Source organism: Natator depressus, chromosome 1, assembly GCF_965152275.1.
Source record: "Natator depressus isolate rNatDep1 chromosome 1, rNatDep2.hap1, whole genome shotgun sequence".
Taxonomy (NCBI): Eukaryota; Metazoa; Chordata; order Testudines; family Cheloniidae; genus Natator; species Natator depressus.
The window spans coordinates 72174647-72197180 of record NC_134234.1 but is presented as its reverse complement, the minus strand read 5'-3'; the positions used below and the strand labels follow the sequence as shown (position 1 = coordinate 72197180).

At 39.8% G+C, this 22534-nt stretch overlaps 1 protein-coding gene across 5 annotated transcripts in view; it reads left to right on the top strand.

The window, feature by feature from the left end:
- PCDH9 (protocadherin 9) overlaps positions 1–21744 on the top strand; it is an 870287-nt gene extending 848543 nt beyond the window's left edge. For 2 of the 5 annotated variants that reach the window (XM_074961751.1, XM_074961768.1), the window contains exon 5: positions 15511–21744. In XM_074961751.1, the coding sequence (XP_074817852.1) occupies positions 15511–15884 (374 nt within the window). In that variant the 3' untranslated portion in view covers positions 15885–21744. The remainder of the gene's footprint in view (positions 1–15510) is intronic. The other 3 variants (XM_074961759.1, XM_074961777.1, XM_074961786.1) reach the window with 2 other exon arrangements.
- Positions 21745–22534: the final 790 nt, after the last annotated feature.

Here is a 22534-nt window from a genome sequence, read left to right as displayed (position 1 = left end):
GTTGGCACAAAGCCAAGTATTACGGGAAAGGATTTGGAGGGGGTGACGCTGAAAGTTTTAAACTACCAGTGATCATTTTCATCATTCTTTAGTTCATGGTAGCTGTCTAACCCAAACCTGGGACAGAGCATAAGCAGGTCAAGGATTTTTAGGTGTTTTGACAAGGCATTTTATAAATGACGAGTAACATCTATGCTGCTATTCCTGTCAGGGAAGTGAAACACTGAATAAGTGAATCCTAATAAAACTTGACAACTGGAATTCTTCATTTCATTTTCATATTTCAATAAATCAGCTAAATAGATCTCTTCTGAAAAAAAATTAATTTCATGTTATATTGGTTTTCAGAGGCTTTGAATGTGCTAATTGTTTTTAAATATTTTTATTTAATTGAATTGTTATTATATGACAAATGAAAACAATATAATCATAAATATCAAAGCACTGCTTACCACTTATTAATGTATCAATCTCATGGGGACAAAAAGAAAAGAAAAGAAAAAAACCACACTGAAGCTATAGGTAAATACATTAGAAACTACATCTTAGAATAAACTTTAAAATCTTCTATGGGCTGAGGCAAGGAATAAGATTTCCCAGGCAATACATTATATTATTAAATAATACTAACCAGGAGACCATCAGGATCTCTCTGTACAAATAAGCAGTGCCCCAAACCTACATCTCTCTTTTTGACTTCAGCATTAAACTATAATAATGCTTTCAAAAACTACAAAATACCTGTTTTTGTCTTGATATACTACTACCCTAATCTGAGCTGAGATTTTGTTTCAGATATGAAGTAGTGTTTTGTTTTTGCTTTCCCTGGTAAGCTTCCAATGGCTAGGTGTGATTTGTTGAGAATGATATTATGGATAACTTGGGAATCTGGATGCAAAGAAGCATGGACAGTATTTAATGGAGCCCCTTATGCTTACATTTGATTCTGATCTCCATTTGTATCAGTTCTAGTATTGATTTTTAGCTTCCTGTTGCCTTTCTTTAGTCTGACAGTCTGAAGTAGAGTTGGGTTGAAAATAGTTTTCCCATTTCTGAGAAAATGTTTCAGATTTCGAATGTCTCCTGTTTCAGACTGGATCATCCTCTGGTTTGTGGATTGCTCTGGATGCAGGAGATAGGTGTCTGGATACCTGGATGGAGGCAGCAGTGTGTGGCTCAGAGGCAGGAACATAGACACTGAGGGAACTTTTACTGTAGAAACTTTGACACAGAGCGAGTTTAGGCACCTAGAGGGTTTGGAGGGAATTTTATGCAACACACTGGAGCCTAAACAGGGACTTAGGGGCCTAACTCCTTTTGTGTATCCAGCCCCAAGGCTCCAATTCTGCAAACACTTGCATATTTCATTAATTTCATTCAACTTAGTTGAACTACTCATATGTATAAAGTCACTCATGCATAAACAAGTGAAGAATTGTGACATAACGATAAAGTCATATGAAACTGCATGTCCGCTGGGGAATAATGCAAGGAATGAGATCTGAGAGTAAATAGAAAGTGAACACACACAGAGAAAGGCCTCCACTGAGAAAGGAAGGAAGGAAGGATGGAAGGAAGAAAGGAAGGAAGGAAGGAAGGAAGAAAGAGAAGGAGGTTGGGAAGGATAATCAAACCAAATTATTTTGCAGGAGAAACATAATGGGAAGGTTGCAGGTAGAATGAGTAAACTAAAGAGCGAATATGAAAGTCATTTGGTATAGGTAAAGAGAAAACGAACCCGAAAATAAGGCAGGATTGTTAATAAATTAATTGGTTTCATAATAGACTTTTATGTCATATGATAACTGACATTGGCTGCTGTTAAAATCATTGCTGACTGGAACAGAAAATCCATGATTTTTGGGTAGTGTCTGCTTTTCCAGTTCCGCATTTATTCCTTTAAGTGAGCTGTAGATTTTCCCATTTCTTTCAGGAGTCATGGGAAGATGTTTACATTGGCTAATATACTGCAATAGCGATAGTATTTGGGGTATATTTCAACATGATTAGAAGTATACTTAAGTGATAGATTTTGAACTGAAGCCATACTGATTGTTCTAGATGACAGCTTAACATTATAAATCTTGCCAAAGGTTTCAGAGCTAGGAACTTTGGACTGCTATCTAAATTAAAAAGAAAAAGTTCACATCACAGGCCACTGCTATTAGAGAGAAACAACCTGACACCCCAACCAATATCAATAAGAATTAAATGAGAGAGCTGGCTTGTGGATTTGGTTAATTCAAAGAAAGAGACAGACAGAAGGAATATGGCAAAGGACTGAAATTTGAGTCATCCAGCTGGGAGCAGACCGCAGGAAGCTGGAGTCCACGGAGGTTTAATAGTTGTAGGTTAGTGAAGCAAGTTGTAGGAATGGGGTGAAAGAATCTGTTTCAGAAGCATTTGCTCTGGTCACAGATTTCACTGCTTGAACTAAAACACTAGGTTACATCTTGCTACGTTTCTTGGATGTTCCCTTTATCTTTGGTGAATGAGGACAGCAGGAGCTTTCCCCTTCATACACTCCTGTGCTCTCTGATCTTTTATTCTGACATGTTCTGATGGGAACTCAGCCAGCTCCAACTCTTGACGCTGTTAGAAACAATACGTTTTTTGTGGGCATTTGCAGGGCTTTGTTATCCTTAATAAGAGAATTACATTGTATCTGTAAAGAACAGCAGTAAAATATTTCCATCAGAAAACACACTCTGATGGAAGATACAAGCCTTTGGACTTAAGTTATCAATTCTATATTAGGGCAGCAGGAAAATGGGAGTGGGAGGGAGGTGGCTTTTAGTCATCATGTACGCCCAGACTACAGATAATATTGGAATATGGATTAAATCTTCAAGGATGGTGAATATAAACTAATAATTATTGTGTGATGGCTGAGCCCAGATTTCAGTGGTTCTATGTGTCAACCAACATACTTAATGATCTTTTCAATGTACAGTCAAACATTTTACCTAAAGAGTGGGATAGAAACTGTAAGTCTTCTGATCTTCTGTTGTGTATTTAATTATGTTAGTGCACAGAATATCCTGGTGATAGGTGCAATATAGACAGGTCAATCTCTGTCAGTCTAAAATTGTATGTCATTTAGGGGCTGATTCTGCCATCTTTATGCATGTGATGTTGTACCTTATGGAGAAAGATATATTCAATAAGAGTAAGAATCATAGCATCTGGTCCTTAGAGTTTAATCACTGCTCCTTTTTGTCACCAGTTCTTGTCCAGGCCTCTACTCCTATCACCTCTCCATTCTCCAGGCCACCAGTAGTCTCGCCTAGATTACTTACAAATACACAGCCTTCCCTCTCATGAATACAACCATCTCAGACTTCTCTACCTGTTAAAAGGCTTGGAGAATCATCATTCAATAGGGGTGTTTCTAATGGAGTCCCACAGGGATCTCTTCTTGGCCTAATGCTATTCGATAACTTTAGCATTGATCTGAAGGAAATATGAAACCATTCTTGGTAAAATTTGCAAATGACACAAAGATTGGTAGATAAGAGACTGGTCAATATTTATAAGGATAGGTCAGTCATACAGAGAGATCTGGATTGCTTGGTAAATCTTGTCTCATTTCAGCAACATATCTTTTAATACGTGCATCTGGGAACAAATAATGCAGCCTTAAATTTGGGGGACTATATCCTGGGAAGCAGTGACTCTGAAAGGGACTTAAATATCAGGGTTTATGTAAACTCCCAGTGCAATATTGAGGCTAAGAGAGTTAATGTGATTCCTGGATATATAAGTATGGGAATGTTGAACAGAAATAGGAAGGTGGCATCGGTGAGACCATAACTGGAATCCAGTGTCCACTACTGCTGTCTGCAACTCAAAAAGAATGTTGAAAATCCAGAAAGGTTTCAGAAAAGCCTTACAGAAATTATTTGAGCTCTGAAAAATTTGCCTTACAGTGCGAGATTTTGGAAGCTCAATCTGTTTATATTTATCAAAAAGAAGATTTAGAGGTGAGTTGATTACAGTCTATAAGACTGTACATGGAGAGGTTTCTGATGCTAGTGGGCTCTGAGTAAATAAAGACATACTGAAATCCAATGCATGGGAGCTGAAGCTACGGAAATTCAGGCTAGATTTAAGGTTCATAATTTTTATCAATTAAGGTAATTAACCATTGGAAAAATTTACCTGGAGAGGTGATGTATTATCCGTCACTTGTGGTTCTTAAATGAAGATTGGATGACTTTCTAAAATATATGCTCTAGCTTAGTCACAGTATAGGTTTGATTCAGGATTCACTGGGTGAAATGTTGAGGCTTGTGTTACGCATGAGGTTAGATTAGATGATCAAAGTGTCACCTTTTAGCCTTAAAAACCTATGAATCTGTATAGCTCAGGCAGTATGTCTGGTAAGCCTCCAGATTTCTGCTGTATTCAAGTAAGTACTAGAATTAAACTTCATAATTTTTATAGGCAAAGGAACCTGTTGGAATTATGGATATATTTTAGGGTTTTGCATTGCCACCCATCACAGTAGTCGCTGAGCACCTTCCATGTTAATTAAATTGGTAATGACAAAGTCTAGCGGACTTCATGGAGTCTCTGGCTCCTTCTCCCTTTTTGGAAGTTATGCAGAGAGAACATATTTGGGTTAGGGAGATTAGGGGCCAGATTCTGATGCCCGTATTTGTGTTAAAGTAGAAAATTACTCCATGAGTGGACTCATTGATTTTAACAGGATTACTCAGCTCTCACTGGGCATGGTGGCACATACCTGTAATGCTGGCTATTTGGAAGGCTAAAGATGGCAAATTGCTTGAGCTCAGGGGTTCTGGGCTCTGGTGCGTTATGCCAATCGGGTATGTGGTGCCCCTGACAGCCTGGCCAGTAGGTGGCTGAAGGAATGGTTAGAACAATATAAACATGGTGTTGTGATCACCACTCTCTCTGTGAGGGCTTATGGGCCAATCGATCAAGGTTACTCAACTCCTTCTCCTCCCAATATCTAACAGAGAGGGAAGAAGATTCTTCTGAAAAAAGGGCCAACACAGAGGCTGAATTGTGAGTCTCAGTCACGTTTTGGCTCCTGGCTGTCCCAGGGGTAGTGCAGTTACACACTGCCCCTTAGTTAGGGAAGATCACAGGGTACCAATCCTGTCCTCATGGAGTAATGTGTATTTAATATGAGATGGAGGGTCAGTATCTGGCCCTAATATAGAGAGACACTCAGGGAAAATAAGTCTTTGATCCAGACTTCTTTTTTAAAAAACCTTAACCAGACTGAGGCTCAAACTCACATTTATGTTAACCGACATGGTTGTGAGGCCAAACATACAGTAGCTGTAAATAAAATAAAATGAAAAAAATACAAATGTTACAATGGTCCACTGTAACGTTATAAGTGTTGCTAACATATCTCAGTTGCTGTAGTTGTCAGCATTCGGCCAAGATTGCTCACACTGAGTAGTACCTTTCTCCACAAGCAGTCCTCTTGAACGCCAGGGCACTGCTCATAGAGTAAGGTACTGTTCAGTGTAAGTATGTCACAATCTAGTACAATTAAACCAATATATCTACATGTTCAATCTCAATTAAACACCAAATGGATTTGTGTTCCTGATAAAAATCCTCTAGCTAAATAAACATTATAGAAATATTTAAGAATGTATATATAATCAAGAAATAACTGATAGAAACTTTGGAAATGAGACTTCAGGTGAGCTATTTCAACTGGCAGCAGGTTGGGGTAAATTAATAGAGAAGTAATGTAAATTTGGGGTAAATTAAGAGAGAAGAAAATGTAACCGTGTCAAAACTGGTGCTGTTTCAGCACGTTGCCTGTAAATCTGTTCAACAAAGTATTTTGATCAAGTACCATAAATATTAGGTATGGGGGGAAAAGCTTGTAAATGACTGTGGCCACAGGATGTTTTATAAATATGTTATTGTTATCATCTATCACCATCTTTAGGGAACGAGGTTTTTTTATTTCATTTTGTTTTTGTTTTGTTTTGTAGGTAGCAGGATCTTAGCTAAATAAGGAAAAAGATTCATCCTAAAAAACAAGTTCTAGTCCAAATACTTTAACGGTAAGGGTCTGTGTTCTCAATGGGCGATCAAGTCAAATTTAGAAGGTTTATTTGTATCCTTTATGGAGATCTCATTTGTTAGATTGTCCCCCAGAAATTGAATGGATTGCAGAAAAAAATGCTAATTTTGAGAAGATAGAATTAGTTGAGATAATGCCCTCCTGAGCCATAGCTTAAGCAGAAGAGAAGAAGATGGATAAGGTCCATATCATGCTGAGGAAGGGTGCTGATTTATAAAGATATGCTATCTGTTATTTGTGTACTATACAATCTGTCTAAATAACATTATCCTCCCAGGGAGAGAATTTGCTGCTTTGGCTGCCCATGTGTTATTGTATTTGGACTGTCTCCATTTACAAATGTTGACTTTTCACCAAAATATCAAATCAGTATGAGAGACACATAAAAAGTGTAATCCTTATTTATTTGTTAACAAAACAGTTTGCCAAATCTTATTTGCTCCCCCTCCCTGCTGCCCCAAGGTGACTCTCTCTCTGAAGCCACAATGTGACACACAAATCCAGGTTACAGTACTTTTTTTTTTTTTTAAATCACAGAATGAGTTTTTACTTTTAATCAGAAACCAGAATCACACTCCCAAATTTGGACTTGTGTCAAACACCCTCCACATTTCTAAAGCAGTTCCCCTCCCACACACCCATTTGTCTAAGTTTATCAATGAAAGTTTATGAAAGTTCAAGCACTTTCTGCTAATATTTGCTGATCCATAGATTTTAAGGTCAAAATGGACCATTTGATCATCTGGGGCTTTTCTACAGGGGGACTTGGATGTTAATTAAGCTAAACCTAATTAAGGACACATTAATTCTGAATGAGTGTGTCCACACAGGCTTTAATGTGGTTTAACTAAGCCAATTTAAATTCACACATTTAGTTACTTCCAATTAATTTTGCTGAGTGTCCCCATGTAGACAAGCCCCTGTGCTGAGCTCCTCTATAACGTGGACCATGGAATTTCACCCAGGTACCTCTGTAACAAGTGGGTAGTAAAGAACTGAAAGCAGGTTAGCTACACACCTGTGATAAATACCATGGGGCTATATTTTGGTTCAAACTATGTAGCCATGCAGGGAACAAAAGATCTTGCCCCAAAGGGACTGAAGTTTACGAAGCACCCCTTAATCTGATTTTATCTAATAGCCAAAACCAGTGCCCAATGAACTCTGTTAGCAATATCAGTTGTAAAAGAACTGGAAACAAGATGGCAATGTTGTTAAACACCTCCATGGTACTCTAAGATTCCTTGAAGGAAACCTATATGTGGTAGGGTATAGGGTACGTTACACTTCTAGTCTGGAATAACGTGCACAGTGAAAACTACCTCTTTATGGGTTAAATTATATCTGGCCCTTTTGCTGCCATGCAGAGGAGTAAAGGAGCAGAAGATGGAGGCCACCCATCTTCTCTCCATCTGCCTCCCTGCACGCAGGTGGACTGGGAGTGGGCAGAGAAAGGCAGGTAGCATGTAACCTGCACACTTACCAGTGCAACTGAGGCAGCATGGGGGAGAAAGTAATCTACATCTGGTAAAGAATTACTTTCTCTTAGAATAAGGTGGGGGAACCTGGGAAATGTGACAATTACTTCTGCAGAGTGGAAGTGATGCTTTTGGAGTGGCCTGCTACGGTCGTCATATACATGGTCATATTGTGCCACACTTACTCCTCTTGATTAGTATTTTACTCTGTGAATAGTCAGATTCCTTTCAAAGGGACTACTCTGTATGTGTAAGGGTGGCAGCATGTGTCCCTCAGTCTAGCCCAATTAAAGACCAGAGTCTGTTGCCACCGTTATTTGTGTTCAGTAATGCCAAATGGGACGAGCTGTGGAGTACGGTGTCTTTCAATGTAAGGGTGACAGAAGCTAGCCCTTAATTACTAATCAGAAAAAGTAAATTGTACAGCATGTGCGTGAAAGTTTTTGTTTTGTTTTCTGGAACATAACCTAGGATTCAAGAAAGCACTTTTACATTAATTCTTTAATTAATTGAAGAGAAAAAATATGTCAGAACCATCTTTGTGTTATAAACCATTTTCCTCTTTTAATCATATACAATGGGTGCAAAACCTTCAGGAATGCAGGAAAATCAGTTCTGTAATTATAAGTGGAGGGGGCGGAAGGTTTTATAAAACTTGTAATATGTGATCTCTTCAGGAAAGGTCATTTAACAATGCAGCGTATGAATGTGTTGCACGCTCAACAAAAGGCTTTCTATATCCAAGGTTAAATAGAGCTGAATTTTGTTAAAGGTCTGGTGTGAAAAGTTGAATAAATATGATTGTATCAAATTTTAAATGCAGCTGTGGCCATTGCAGCCTCTCATTAATTGGAATGCAAAATTGCGCAAGTCATTAATAACAGGTTTTGTACGCAGTGGCTACATAATATTATTATTGAGTGAGATCGGTGAAACAGAAGACTTACCTTAAAATCAAAATAAAACCAAGCATAAGCATAACTGTACAAAAACAGACACATATTACAAAACACCTCCAAGGCTGGCATACTTGCAATCCTACAGTGACCATTAGAAATTAAGATGAAGACAATCGTAAGTGGAGAGCACCGTAAGTGGGCAGTGATGAGCTAGTTACCACCTTCCTGTCATCCCAATGTCCCAGCTAGGGTTGGTATGACCATCTTTTTATACCTAACCCTTGCATCCCCCACACAACCAGGACCATGTACGATTTAGGCTTAAGCACCCTGCCCATATTTGTCATTCTGAGGGAACCATAATTAAGGTTCCAATTGCTACCATAGGCTATTAGCATCATACATTTCCCAGAAGTTTTGATACGTAAATGTGGTTATTCCATGGTTACCTGTATGCCGAAATCCCCAAGAAATCTGGTATTTCAAGCTTAAACTGCTCTTTTTCCTTTTACTTGCTTATCACAATATACATATTGCTAAATCTTATAACCCTAGGTCAAGTACTTTATCTAGGCTTCATACTTTGGAAACACCTACAACAAACACCTTTTACATCTGTTTTCCCTTCTTGCATTACAACTCTAATGGCTTCCATTTTATGATCTTAAAACATTTTAATGTGTTTTAATACATGATATATAGTTTAATCTTGCATAATAACTTTCCCTAAAATCAGGCCGCGGTGAAGGGTCAACACCATGTTCGCCACCATACCTAACAGCAATGCATCCTGGCTAATGGATCCTAATTCACAGAGGAGGCTGAAAAGCATCTCTGAGTATAGCTTAACTTGTGGCCTTGACTCTTTCACATTTAAAGAATGAGCCTCCAGCTTTGAGCAAGAGGGTGTTGAAGGAGCCAGTTGAAAAGCAGCTGGTCAACATGCCAGAAGCTAGTTGCTAATTGCAGCAGTTAGTTAATCAATGAAATAACAGTTCAGCTCCTGGGTATAATAAAATGAGATAAAAGACCACTCCGAATTTCCGCAATTAGGGTATGGCCAACATTTGACTGGCATTTAACTGCTTGCACCTGTCTCCTTTTGAGGCAGCAAGCCATGCAGTTGCCTGACAGCTATTAACAGAATAAAATAATAAAAAAAGGCCTTTTTGAGGCATAAGATCTTTTATTAATAGTAACCAAGACAATTTAAGGGAGTGTTTGTTATGTACTTTTGTGTTTGCTTTCAAAACATTTAAATCCAGAGACAGATGGCTTGTACAGTTTTATCAGCAGTTGTGTCATTATGTATTCAAGCAGCCAAGACTGATAACCAGGCTCATGCATTACAGATTGTTTGGAGAACAAATACTTTGAAAAAACATATCAATAAAGTACTTCAGTGTGGAAAAACTTGATACAGTGACATTTTTTGGAGAGAAAGGAAACAAATTAATGCAATTATGAAATTAAAGCATCAGGAATAGGTTTTTAAGTGGTGTCATTGTTTGCAGTAATGAAACAAGTTTAGAAAATTGGGTGAAAGCTATTGTTTGGTAGTGGTGGAGGGGAAAGATAATTACCAGTAAGTCAACATTGTGCTTTCTCAATACAAATAGCTAATGCTACCATCCTGCGTATCCCAAAAGATTCTTTCCCCCATCATACTGTTCATGATTATTTCACTTGTGCCATTGAATACTAAGAAGACTCTTAAGAAGGAATGAACTGTCTTCACAGAGAACATAATTACACAAGACAGGAGCAGAAGAAAACCATGCTACTGTGTTTTATTTTTATTGTGCTGAGCTCATATTTTCTCCAAAACTAATTATTTTTTCTTCTAAATCACATACATCTTGCATCAGGGGATTTGCAAAGCCCCCAAAGCATCATAATGATTATTAGTAAGATGTATTAAATGTATTGTGGTTGCATCTAAATGCCCTAATCAGAGATCATGGTGCCTATGATGATAGTCACCATATGTACATATTATAAATGAGACTGTCCTTGTCCCAGATTGGAATGTACTGTTATTCCATTAAAGGTATTGTCTATAACCTGAAATGTACCCCTGGGTGTACACATAATGAAGCATCACTTCAAACAAAAAGTAAGAGGCTGTTTTTATGTTGTGATGCTTTAAAGGCAAAGTATCAAAATGTTATTTGCTGATTAACAATTATATATAGTCATTCAAGGCATTTTGTCCAATTATTCCATAGTTAAACCTCACAATTTTCTAGTGAGACTGGTAAACACTCTCTGCATTTTACAGACTAGGGAAACTGAGTCAGAGAGCGTCAGTGACTTGTTCCAAGTCTACAGTGGGAATGAGTATTACAGGAGTGTTCCTGACTCCCAGGCCTGTACTGTGAGTGCTAGAGCCAAAACACTACTCATATATTTGCAGGTGAAACCCCACAAAGAGCAAGATTTACCCTCTACAGAGAGTACTACACCCCTCTCAGGCTTGTCTGCATTTAAAATCTATAGATACGGACAGGTGAGAACAAAAACACATCCCTCTTTGAAATGAACTGGATTGAGAAAGTCTTCTGGAGAGTCAAAGTGAGAAAGTGACATTTGGCTAACCAGAAATATGGGAAATGCCCCTTTCAAAGTGACCTGAAGAAGAGCTCTGTGTAGCTCAAAACCTTGTCTCTCTCACCAACAGATGTTGGTCCACTAAAAGATATTACCTCACCCAACGTGTTCCTCCAAAATAGGTGATTATCTCCACAGCACCATCCTGTCTCTGTTTATTAGACAGCCGGGGTGAAAGTAAGTCTAGGGACTTACCGGTATGGGGCTGGGCTAGGGGAGGTCAGAGCCAGCCCCTACCCACCGTGTACCGGCAAGTGCCTCCTTCCCCCTCCCCGGGGTAACAGCGGCAGCCGGGGGCTCTGGCTGCGGTTTAAAGGGCCCTGGGCAGTAGCGGCGGCTGGAGCCCTAGGCCCTTTAAATTGTCCCCAGAACTCCGTCGCCGCTTCCCCAGGGCTCTGGCTCAGGGCTCCGGGGATGGGGCTCTGGCCACCACTACCGCCCCGGGCCCTTTAAATCATCCCCGGAGCCTGCCCTGGGGAAGTGGTGGTGGGGCTCCGGGGACGATTTAAAGGGTCCAGGGCTCGGCCGCTGCTACCGCCCCGGGCCCTTTAAATCGCCACCCCAGCTCTGCCGCCGCTACCCCAGGGCTCCAGCAATGGGGCTCTGGCAGCAATTTAAAGGGCCGTGGGCTCCAGACGCTGCTGGGAGCTGCAGGCCCTTTAATTTGAGCCTGGGGAAGCTGATCCACCCTGGTACAGCGCACCAGCTCTTGCCGGTACGCCATAGCGGGGCGTACCGGCTTACTTTCACCTCTGTAGACAGCCCCTTATTCTTAGGAATAGATATTTAAATAGTACCTTTCATCCAAATATTTCAAAACTCTCCACAAACTTCACCAACTTAAAAGGAAATCCATTCCGAGATTAACTGTATTATCACTCTAGGACTCTTACTAAGGAAAGCTAAACACATGAAGTAAATCTCTCCAAGATTAATTTGACATGGCTTATAGGTCCACATGCATATTTTGTTCTAAGTAAAAACAGCTTATTACCCATTTAAATTCTAAACTCAAGTGATTGCCATAGCTCTTTGAACTTTATTTTATTTTATTTAGCTAAACAGGGCGACATAACAGATCCACTTCAGGAGTGTGAAGCTGAGAGTTCTCTTGTTAACCTGCTATTACATTGCAAATTGGAAGCCCAGGGTGCATGAACTGTATTTCTTGAACTGTGTCACTCTGTGGTGAAGGCTTTTCTTTGTGTATTGAAAGTTTTAATCCCTGCCAAACCTTTCCTCCTTGGGTCAGCAAGATAGCATTTTACTGTGTGATCAGGCCAGTTGGAAAGAGTTTTGCCACTTCTCACTTTCTTCCTGTGAAAATGGGAAAAACCTAATTAAAATTAAATTTCTGTTCTCAGCAGAAAAAAATCAGCTTTTACCCTATAGATAACCTTTGGAAATGTTAACAACATACTGGGATTACTTCCTTTACTTACTATAGCTTTTTTGTACTAAGTACTTGCCTCAATTTGATTATTGCTGTATAGTGGCGATTTCAAAGAGGGGCTTTTATAGAACAAGAATCTCTCTCTTCCCATGAATTATCACAGCTCTTATTTTAAAACCAAGATTATTGGCTCTCCTTGAAATGTGTGCTAAACTTCTGCTTTGCAGTCACTTTTTTACCCTAAATTATTGCAGAACTGATTATTTCATCTTGAATTGCCCCAATGTCACTGGGTCTTTATATTTCTTAAATTATTCCAATTGATTGCAATGGGAAATTTGCTTGTACAAGGGTTGCAGGAGTTTCCAGTCATAGCTCAGCTAGTTAAAAAGACATTATTACTTTTGTTGGCCATAGTACCCAGAATCTACTGTTAGAGACTGATATTCAAAAAGGGTTGTTCCTGCCCAAGTGACCTCACAATCTAAGAAAAGATGTTCAGAGATAAGGATGAAGGAAACAATAGTTGATGTGTTTTTTAAGAAAATGCATCTAAATTAGATTTGCTAAAATGGAGTCTAAATGCAACAGATGATTAACATGTGGAACTCACTGCCACAGGATCTCATGAGGCAATTAGCCTAGGAAGATTAAAAAAACATTAAGCAAGTAAAAAGAATAGCAGCTACAATTAGACTAATTAGGATGATCTGGGGATTTGAAAATAAACCTGCTATGCTGCATTTGCTGCAGTTGAAGAGACTGAAATCTCCATTGTCGCTGCAGCACAAACATCTTCATGTAAATATCTTCAGTGATAATTACTGGCCCAAATTCACAATTATAAAGGCATCTTTGTGCTGGCACAGCCCTCACAGACTGGTCTTTCTGTGGTCCGTATTTTTCTTCTGATTAATGCTAACCTGCATGACTTCAGCATTCATGCCTATCTGGCTAACCTCATTCTCAAAATCAATCCATAATTTCCTTCCTGTTACTTCACTGTTTAATCAAGAAAAAAAATGCTTCTTAACTCTTTGACTGCCTGGAGGTCTAGGCCATTGATTTGCCCTGAAGTCAAGAAAAGGATTCCCTATTGAAGGTCTTCATCAAAATCATCATACATCTAGCAAGGGATCATGACCAATCATTGGTCATTGGGTGTATATTTTCTCAGATGTTGAGAAACAGATAATAAAGACACATGTGGCAGTTTATCAGTCTTTTGGAACATCTTACCTTATGTGTAAATCCAGTCTGATCAGATCAGTGTCTCAGCTGCAAGTTCACTCACTTAGAAATAGGCTAAGATGGGGGAGAAGGTCAGCACTTTCTGGAGATATAGGTGACTTGTCCACTGAGCTGATAGTCAGGCCTCTGAAGCAGGCCAGCTGTGCTCTCCATAGTGGGTGAAAGATGACGTGGGTCTTTAATATGCATAGCATATTACAGACTGCATGGTCCATCTCCTGTGGTCTCATATTCATGAACATAAGAAAACCATGAGAACACAAGTGAGTTACGGAAGGTTCACATTGTGTGTACCCTTTGATTTATGTAGTTTTATAGCAAATCTTTGAGATGCATATTAATGTCCAGTGGGACTAATGTATTTCATTTCATTTGGTACAGTAAATAGATGAAATACATGTATTTCATCTATTTACTGTACCAAACGGGGATCTGTATGTGGAAAGACAATTTGACAATGGTACGGATTCTCTCATCCTTTCATTCTGTTTACTTTGTTCCACTCAGGTGCTGCAGAGTTGTAGGAGCTAGACCAGGGGCGGGCAAACTTTTTGGCCTGATTGCCACATAGGGTTTCCAAAATTGTATGGAGGGCCAGTTAGGAGAGGCTGTGCCTCCACAAACAGTTAGGTGTGGCCTGGCCCCCGACCCCTATACAACTCTCCCTGTTCCCTGATGCCCCCCCTGGGACTCCTGCCCCATCCACCACTCCCTGTCCCCTGCTGCCCCATCCAACCCCTCCTCTCATTCCTGACTGCCCCCTGGGGACTCCTGCCCCTATGCAATGCCCCTGTTCCCCATCCTCTGACTGCCCTGCCCACTATCCACTCCCCCACCCCTGACCATTCCCTGAACTCCCCTGCCCTCTATCCAATCCCTCCCTGCCCCCTTCCTGCACTGCCTGGAGCACCAGTGGCTGGCGGTGCTACAGCCAAGCTGCCTGGCTGGAGCCAGCCATGCCACCAGGCAGCTCAGAGCACCGGGTCAGGCTGGCCTCTGCAGCTGCGCTGTCCCAGGAGCTTGCAATGCCGCTGCCCAGAGCATTGCGTCAGCGGTGCAGTGAGCTGAGGCTGCAGGGAAGGGGGAACAGCAGGGTAGGGGCCGGGGGCTAGCCTTCTGGGCCAGGAGCTTAGGGGCTGGGCAGGAGGGTCCCGCGAGCTGGATGTGGACCGCGGGCCATAGTTTGCCCACCTCTGATCTAGACCTAACTAGCCAGCTGAGAATTCCCTATCATTCCTGCTCCTACATCCAGGGCCCCACATACCTGGAAATGGGAGGTGAGATGAGAGCATACCTGGGCTATGCCAATTCACCCCGGCATAAGGTCTCATAGAGAATCTTGGTCAATGTGTTTGCTCAACACTGTTTTTCCTCTGCTCAAGTGTTTACTTCCTTAGTAAGGAATCCTTAAAAACGGGATTGGAACTGATTCATATCCAGTGCCTGAGTCTGTTGGCTAATGACTAATTTATCCCTTTTTGAGGAACAGGGAAGTATACGGGCAATGACACAGAAGATCTAGTCAAAATGTTTTGATCACAAAAGTCACAGTTCACCAATGACCTTAATAACAGATAACCACTCTCTGTTAGCATGCAAGTGTATTTTGACACTGTGACATTGACATAATGTCACTTTTTTAAGTCAGTGGTTGTAGGGTTAAGAACATTGCAATTACTTTTCCCATTCTAGCAAATGTCAGGAGTACATGCAGCTTTGATAGCAATGTTTCCAAAGTGAAAGTCTAACACTATTTCTTTCTCTGTTTTTTCTGGTCTCCTTTGTTGTCTTCCGCAGATGGGCCTCTTGGTCCACGAGGATTAGCTGAAGCTACAGAGATGTGTACTCAAGAATGCCTGGTTTTGGGTCACTCAGATAACTGTTGGATGCCTCCCAGCCTAGGTCCATACCAGCAGCCAAAGTCGCCTCTCTCCACCTTTGCACCTCAGAAAGAATGGGTTAAGAAGGACAAACTAGTGAATGGACACACGTTGACAAGAACCTGGAAAGAAGATAGCAACAGAAACCAGTTCAGTGACCGAAAGCAGTATGGCTCTGGTGAGGCCCATTTCAACACTGGCAATCACATGACTGACATTCCTTTGGCTAACTTGAAGTCTTATAAACAGGCTTCAGGACCTGCTGAGAGTCCAAAGGAGCACCAGCTATAAGAAATGGCTACTTTGGATCAATGACTTTAGTCTACTTAGACTTGCTAATACTGTGTGTGTGTGTGTGTCAGAGCTTTATGTACTGGGTAGACCTCTAGAACTATGCTTCACATAGCAGAGAGATGCATATCTTTGTGTTAGCCCAATGGAAAGTATCATGTTCTGCAACACAAAAGAGTCTTTCTACTAGTTGTGTGGTTTTGTTAAATAGACATGATTAAACTCTGCCGAGATCTCTCCAGTTTGCAAATATCCTTTTTTGTTTGGTTGGTTTTTGACCCTGGACTGCTGCTACAAACAACAGAAGATGCATTTGGAGAGTGATAGAGCAAGAGAGAGAGTTCAGTGGTTTCTGATGATTGAAAAGCATATCCAGTTAGAAAACTGTGCTCTTGCTGTCATTGATCTGTGCTGGGACTGCTATACTTGCTATCATACTGCAAACAAAACAACTAAAACTATAAATATTAAACCTATTGTGCTATTAACGACATTAGTGGACACTTGTAAGTCAATCAGTGTTCAAATACTTGTAAATAGGAACAATTATTACTAACAAAATTTGTGTACTTATAACGTTCACCTAAAAAGGATACTGTAGCATAATTCTTTGTTTCACAGTTGCTTTTTACTTTCTTTCATTTGCTTCCTGTTGTTTTGTTTGGTTTTTAATTTCAGTGATGGTGTTTCTGTGTTAGTAGTCTGTCTGACACACAAAGTTCCAAGAAACTCAAAACACTTGTGTTTAAAAAATAAACCAAACAAAAAACCTCTTGCTTGTGTTTAACAGCAGATGATGCTGGCATTCTAGTAAGCAAAACTGTTTGCAAATATTAAGAAACAAAAGGACTTACGCAAGGGCTTTAAACTTTAAAAACTTTAATTTCACTTCCATTCTGTTTTGCAAAGCAGGGGAATTTAAAAAAAATTCAAAAGAAGTTAGCTACGTGGGTGGTGGCAAAGGAGTGTCAGAGGGCATTTGTATAGGAACCCTGATCAGTTAATTGTAGTCTCTCAATTAATGAAAAGTAACAGAGTGCTATTTTGGAGTAGAAGGAGGAAAATTTGAAGAAACAAAATACAAGGATCATTTTCTTTCCAATTGGGCAAGTGTGTGTCTATACCTAAGACAGTTTGTATTGCTGAAAAAGCGGCGTTTGTGTTGATCCTCATCTGCGTTAATGTTGTAGTAACACAAGTGTTTTTAGACCATAGCCACAGAATATTTAATGTGTTGTGCCTTCATGATGTAACAGAGCATTCTCCTGGTAGGCTAGTTGGGGAAACTAAGGGTTAAAACTCTAATTATTGCTGTTTAACTGTTTGTTATCATAGTTGGTCAATGCCTGGCAGGTACCGGCGTCATGTCACTTCAGTCAAACCAGCAGAGTGACTCCTACTATTAATAAGATCTAAGTTGCACGTAAAACAAATCCAAATCTGGACATTCTTAGGCGGTTTTTGTTAAGGCATGACAGATGATTTAAACAAATAAATAGCATGCAGAAAAAAAATAAGAAAAAAAAAAAGAAAAAAAGAAAAGAAAAAAAAAGTCCTTACAGGAAAAAAAAAAGGGAAAATTATCTTATGCCACAGTTGATCAGTCTTAAAATAACAAAGTTAGGTAATCTGAAGGTTAATTTGTTCTTACCAAAAAAAAAGAAAAGTTTTTTTTTGTATATAGCAGTTCACAGTTTTTTTCCACCACAGTATAAAGACATAAAATGGGTTAGGGGTGCATTGCTTATTGCAGTACTTATGTCAGTTTGTGAGGGGTGTTTGATGACTTTGACAGAATAAATATCTAAACAGTTATCCTTGTTACTGCTTTGCCAGTTCAACGTTATTTACAGTTATTCAGCTCTTGCAATAAATGTTCTGAATTCCTGATTGTCTTGTGTTAGTTCTTGGGCAAATGCCTAAGGGACTTTATTCCCATTCATTTCCTTTATTGTTGTTGGTGGCTCATTATGAATATATAAGTTATTCTTCTAAACATATCCATTTGGTTCACCTAGTCCTGGATGAGGAAGGTACAGAGAGAAAATGGCAATCATTTAGGGCCTTATTCAGCGACTTTTCTGGTGAGTCAGACCTCACTGAAAATGAGTCCTGTAGAACTTCAGGAGCAAGGGACCACTTACCAGGAATTAAGGGTGTCAGCATCTGTCCAACTTTGTTAGGCAAACCTATGCACACAGAGTAACCAGGAGCTATTGGCAAATGGAAGTAAAGAAACATCTCCCCATCATGCTTAGTAACCTTAGTGGCCCCTAAAAAAATACTGCATTTACCTCTTTGCAGTTTGTTAATCTAATCTCAGAGTATTCTGTGGTATTTTCAATTTTAAGAATAGAAGGTACCACAGTAATGTCAAAATACTGTGATGTAGTAAATGGCGATATTTTTAAAGATCAGTCACTGTGGTCACGTAATAGTTTTTTGATGCTTTATAGAAAAAGAAACACACTGAAATAAAGGGGTAATGAGAAATGTAACCTATTTTTTGATTGTGCTGAGTTTCAAAACCTAGAGATGAAATGAATTGCAAATTAAAAATAAAAAAACTGTTTGAGATCCTAAACATCTCTCAAAATGCCTCAAAATTAAAAATAAGGGCCTTTTTTAAGAAGACTATTTGAAAACTAGTTCCTATTTGCTTACCCGTCAGGAACAGAGTTCCCTCTCTGGCCAGTAAGAATTGAGTATGACATTTCCACAGCCAGATAGGAGCCATATTCCTTAATCACCTTCCATAGTTTGTGTTGTCATCAACTCTTGCAGGAAAAACACAGAAATACAAGCTAGGATCCTGGTAGGTGAAATATTTTTTTTTTATTTCACTCTAAATTAGTTACTCATTTGTAATTGTAAGTCTTTAATATATTCACCAGCTTTGAAATTTAAAAAAAAATCAGTTCACCATTAATATGGTAATACACTATGTCTTAGTCCCAGTAAAACAAATGGGAGTTTTGCCACTCGCTTCAATAGGCTCTGGATTTGGCCCTAAATATTTAGTCAGTGAGTACTCATTTATTTACCTCTAATTAGTTGGCTCAGTGCCTGGTACTAGCACTGTTGTGTAAATCCCATATATTAAAAAAAAACCAAAAACCCACACACTTGAAATGCTGAGGAATTCACTGATGTGCCAGACAAGGAGTTCTTCCCCCTCCCCCCTTGCAGAGGCTGAAAATGTTGATAGATGTCCAGGATTATTCACATGTTCCTTCAGCTCTCATGGCTTGGCACCAAGCATTACGGACAATTATTGGTGAGCAAGCTGGGCTGTATGTGGATGCCTTGCTTGTGTCAGTTCCAGACTGCTTCCCTCAGTTGGGCAAGGTGGGTGGATTTTCCCTCCCCCAGATATACACATTTAAAGGAATGTGTGGAAAGATAAACCACAGGCTGCTTTGATATTCATTTATTTTTAAGATCAGATAAGTAGGGAGGGGCAGAATCATACAGGACTTTAAAGGCAGTGATTGAAAGTTTAATTCTGAAGCCATTTGAGGGGTCGTGGCCCTGGAGGGATTTAAAGAAGGGGGTGACATGGCCAAGCATAACTCTTAGGATGACAGTATGGAGGGGGAAAGTACTAGAGTGATGCATGCCACATAAGAAGATAACAAACAATGCTCCCATTGCCATGAGAACACTCTCATGATATACAGCATGGTCATAGGAAGGACTGATCTTTGGTAGGACAGATTCTCTATGACCACATAGTTACAATTCAGGCAATTAATTATAAAATATGGCTGTCTTCCTTGTGTGCCTGTGTTTGTGATGTTGCCAAATCAATACTATCAGTGCTGTGCAACACACACAGCCAAAACAAAAGAGCATTCATACCTTCCGCCTTACCACACTCTGTTACCTTTAGTTATTGCTAAGGTGTGAGACTACTTGCCTTACCCAGCACAGGGCTTCACAGAATCTTAGAAATGGCAAGTCCAGCCCACTGTGCTGAGGCAAGCCCAAGTCAATCTAGACCATCCCTGTCAGCTGTCTGTCCAAACTGTTCTTAAAAACCTCCAGTGAGAGAGATTGTACAATCTCCATTGGAAGCCTGGACCAGAGTTTAACTACCCTTATAGTTAGAAAGTTTTTCCAATATCTAACCTAAATCTCCCTTGCTGCAGATTAAGCTGATTACTTCTTGTCCTACCTTCAATGGACATGGAGAACAATTGACCACAGTCTTCTCCTCAACAGCCCGCAACACATTTGAAGACTATCATCAGTAATCTGTGGTTCCATAGCTAAATAATTTGCTGTGGCACGCGGCACTTTCTAAAGAATGATTTTTGAGCTCCAAAACCTCAGCTTTCATTAATGAAAAATTTCTAGCCCTTTCTGTTGTGAAGAAAACCTTGAAAATGTGAACCAAGCATAAACCAATGCACTGTCTTTTGTAATCTACACACTGCCTGAGACAATAGCTCTCAGAGAGATGAACGAATTTAGGATTTTTTTTCTCTGAAAGCTCAAGACAACAATTTAATTGTTAGCATTATTCATATTCCGCTGCTGATCATTTTAGCAGATAATGTGTTTATCCCACAATCCGATAGTGCTTCTGACTTCTTGACTTGTCCCGCAAGCCCTAAGTGGTTTATATCCCGCTGCCAAAACCTTCAGCTTCACTTTCCCCCAATTTACTGACTGCATTTCCTAATTCTGCAAAACTGGCTTTGTGGAAATGTAATCCCCTAGTATAGCTGTTTACTATGCTCTCTTAAGTTCCTTGGGGCAGGGACCATTCTTTGTTTTGTACTGCACTGAGGACAGTGACAACACAGCAGAGGGCCAGATTCTGAGTCCACTGGCTTCAATGGAAGCCCTTCAGTGGTCCATAATTAGTAAAAATGATAAACTGCAAGTGCTTCAATGCCCCTTGCATTGGCAACTCTTTGAAAAAATGAAGACAATAGCGACCAGATTTATTAAATAAATTGTAGTTTATTCTTAAACTATTGGCTTTATAATTAACTTTAACAAGTACATATCTAGCAGCTCATTCTCTTTTTGATCTACACACATAGATTCCCTGGAACTTATGTGCTGACATGTGGCCTAATTCTGCCAAATGCTGAGCTGCTCCTTCAAGGAGCTGAGCACCTTCTCCTGACCTTGCAGACAATGGAAGCTGAGAACAGTCATCACCACCTTGTAGGAGAAGCTCAGCATCTGCTAGGACTGGGTCCATGTGGTAGCATGTTGTACATTAGGTTTTGAAGAATTAATGTTCTCACTGACTGTATCACTTAATGTAACAGTCTATTTGCAGCTGTAATATTTGTACTGCTGCCTGATTGATGGAGTGTAAAAGTAGCTCTTTAGCTACCAGACAGGATCTCAAGTTCTGTTTGCCTATTAGGACTGGAAAGAATTCAAAAGAAGGTAATGTCCCTCAATCCAAACATCATGCTCCATGGATCACAGCCACTTTGAAATCAATCTGTCATGCCCAGGTATTGAAACACATTCTAGGAATGCATGGCATGTGAATAGATACCTTATTTATTTGTAATGATATATATTTAAATATTATCAAGCACATAATTGCTCAATATAATTTAATGGAATTTTTTGAATCTATGAATCTTGTTGTTTAATGTACTTTAAATTGTATGAAAAAGCATATTCTGAAGACTAACCTCACCTTTATTCATGAAATAAAGTTCTTTCTTTTGTGTGTTTAATATCCCTGTTTGTACAAACATGCGATAAAGTGAAATGGCTAAGTACTGTGCAGGCATTGTAACTGTTTCTTTTATTGTCTAAATATATGCCTATGACAATTTTAAGTAGTTATCCGAGTTTTAAGAATGTGTGTTCATTGTTATCTAGTATATAAGCCCAAATTCAAAGGAAAGCTGAGCCAAGTTAATTCCTTGTGTAACTCTGAATGCCCCAATTGCTTAAAAATGTCTAAGCTGCCCTTGTTCGATGTGACCCACACACTTGACCTAGCCATAAAACAAACACGCAATACAATGCTTATGGCTCACTCACTGCAGATGTCACAAACCGGTGCATTTTTTTTAGTTCTCATCCAAAGTACCGTGAAACGCCAGTGCTGCATGGTCATTGTTTACCAATTTTCCCTCTTTGTGAGCCTGCAGTACCCAAAAGATAATATTGTGAATGGCTGACTTAATAGTAGCTAAGTCAGGGAATCTGGTGCCTTACTTGCAGAGGCAGCTTTGTGTATTTCATCTACCAGGAAATTTTTTAGGGATGTTCAGCCTGACTATTAACCTGAATGGTGACCTTTTTGAGGGACTCAGGTTTTTCTCACTGGTAAGCCAGAAATATTTTGGTTGAATCTTGACTCTGTTGAAGTCAGTGGTAGTTTTGCCCTTGTCTCTGATGGGGCCAGGATGTCACCATTTGAGCCCTAACTATTTGGGATGTTCATTTCCTTCCAGGACATTTCTCTTCTTCCTTCCTATCCCTTCTCCCTTCCACTGGACTTGAGGGGACCCCCTTCCTGACTTTCCTTGCCTTTGGCGTTTTCTGGATATGCAGGAAATATAGGGAAGAAGATGCTAGAATGGTGGCTGGAGGCAGTTAGTTTCTTGAGACCTCTGAGCTCCTTTCTGTGCTGGATGGTTTTCCTTTCCTTCGTAATTCCT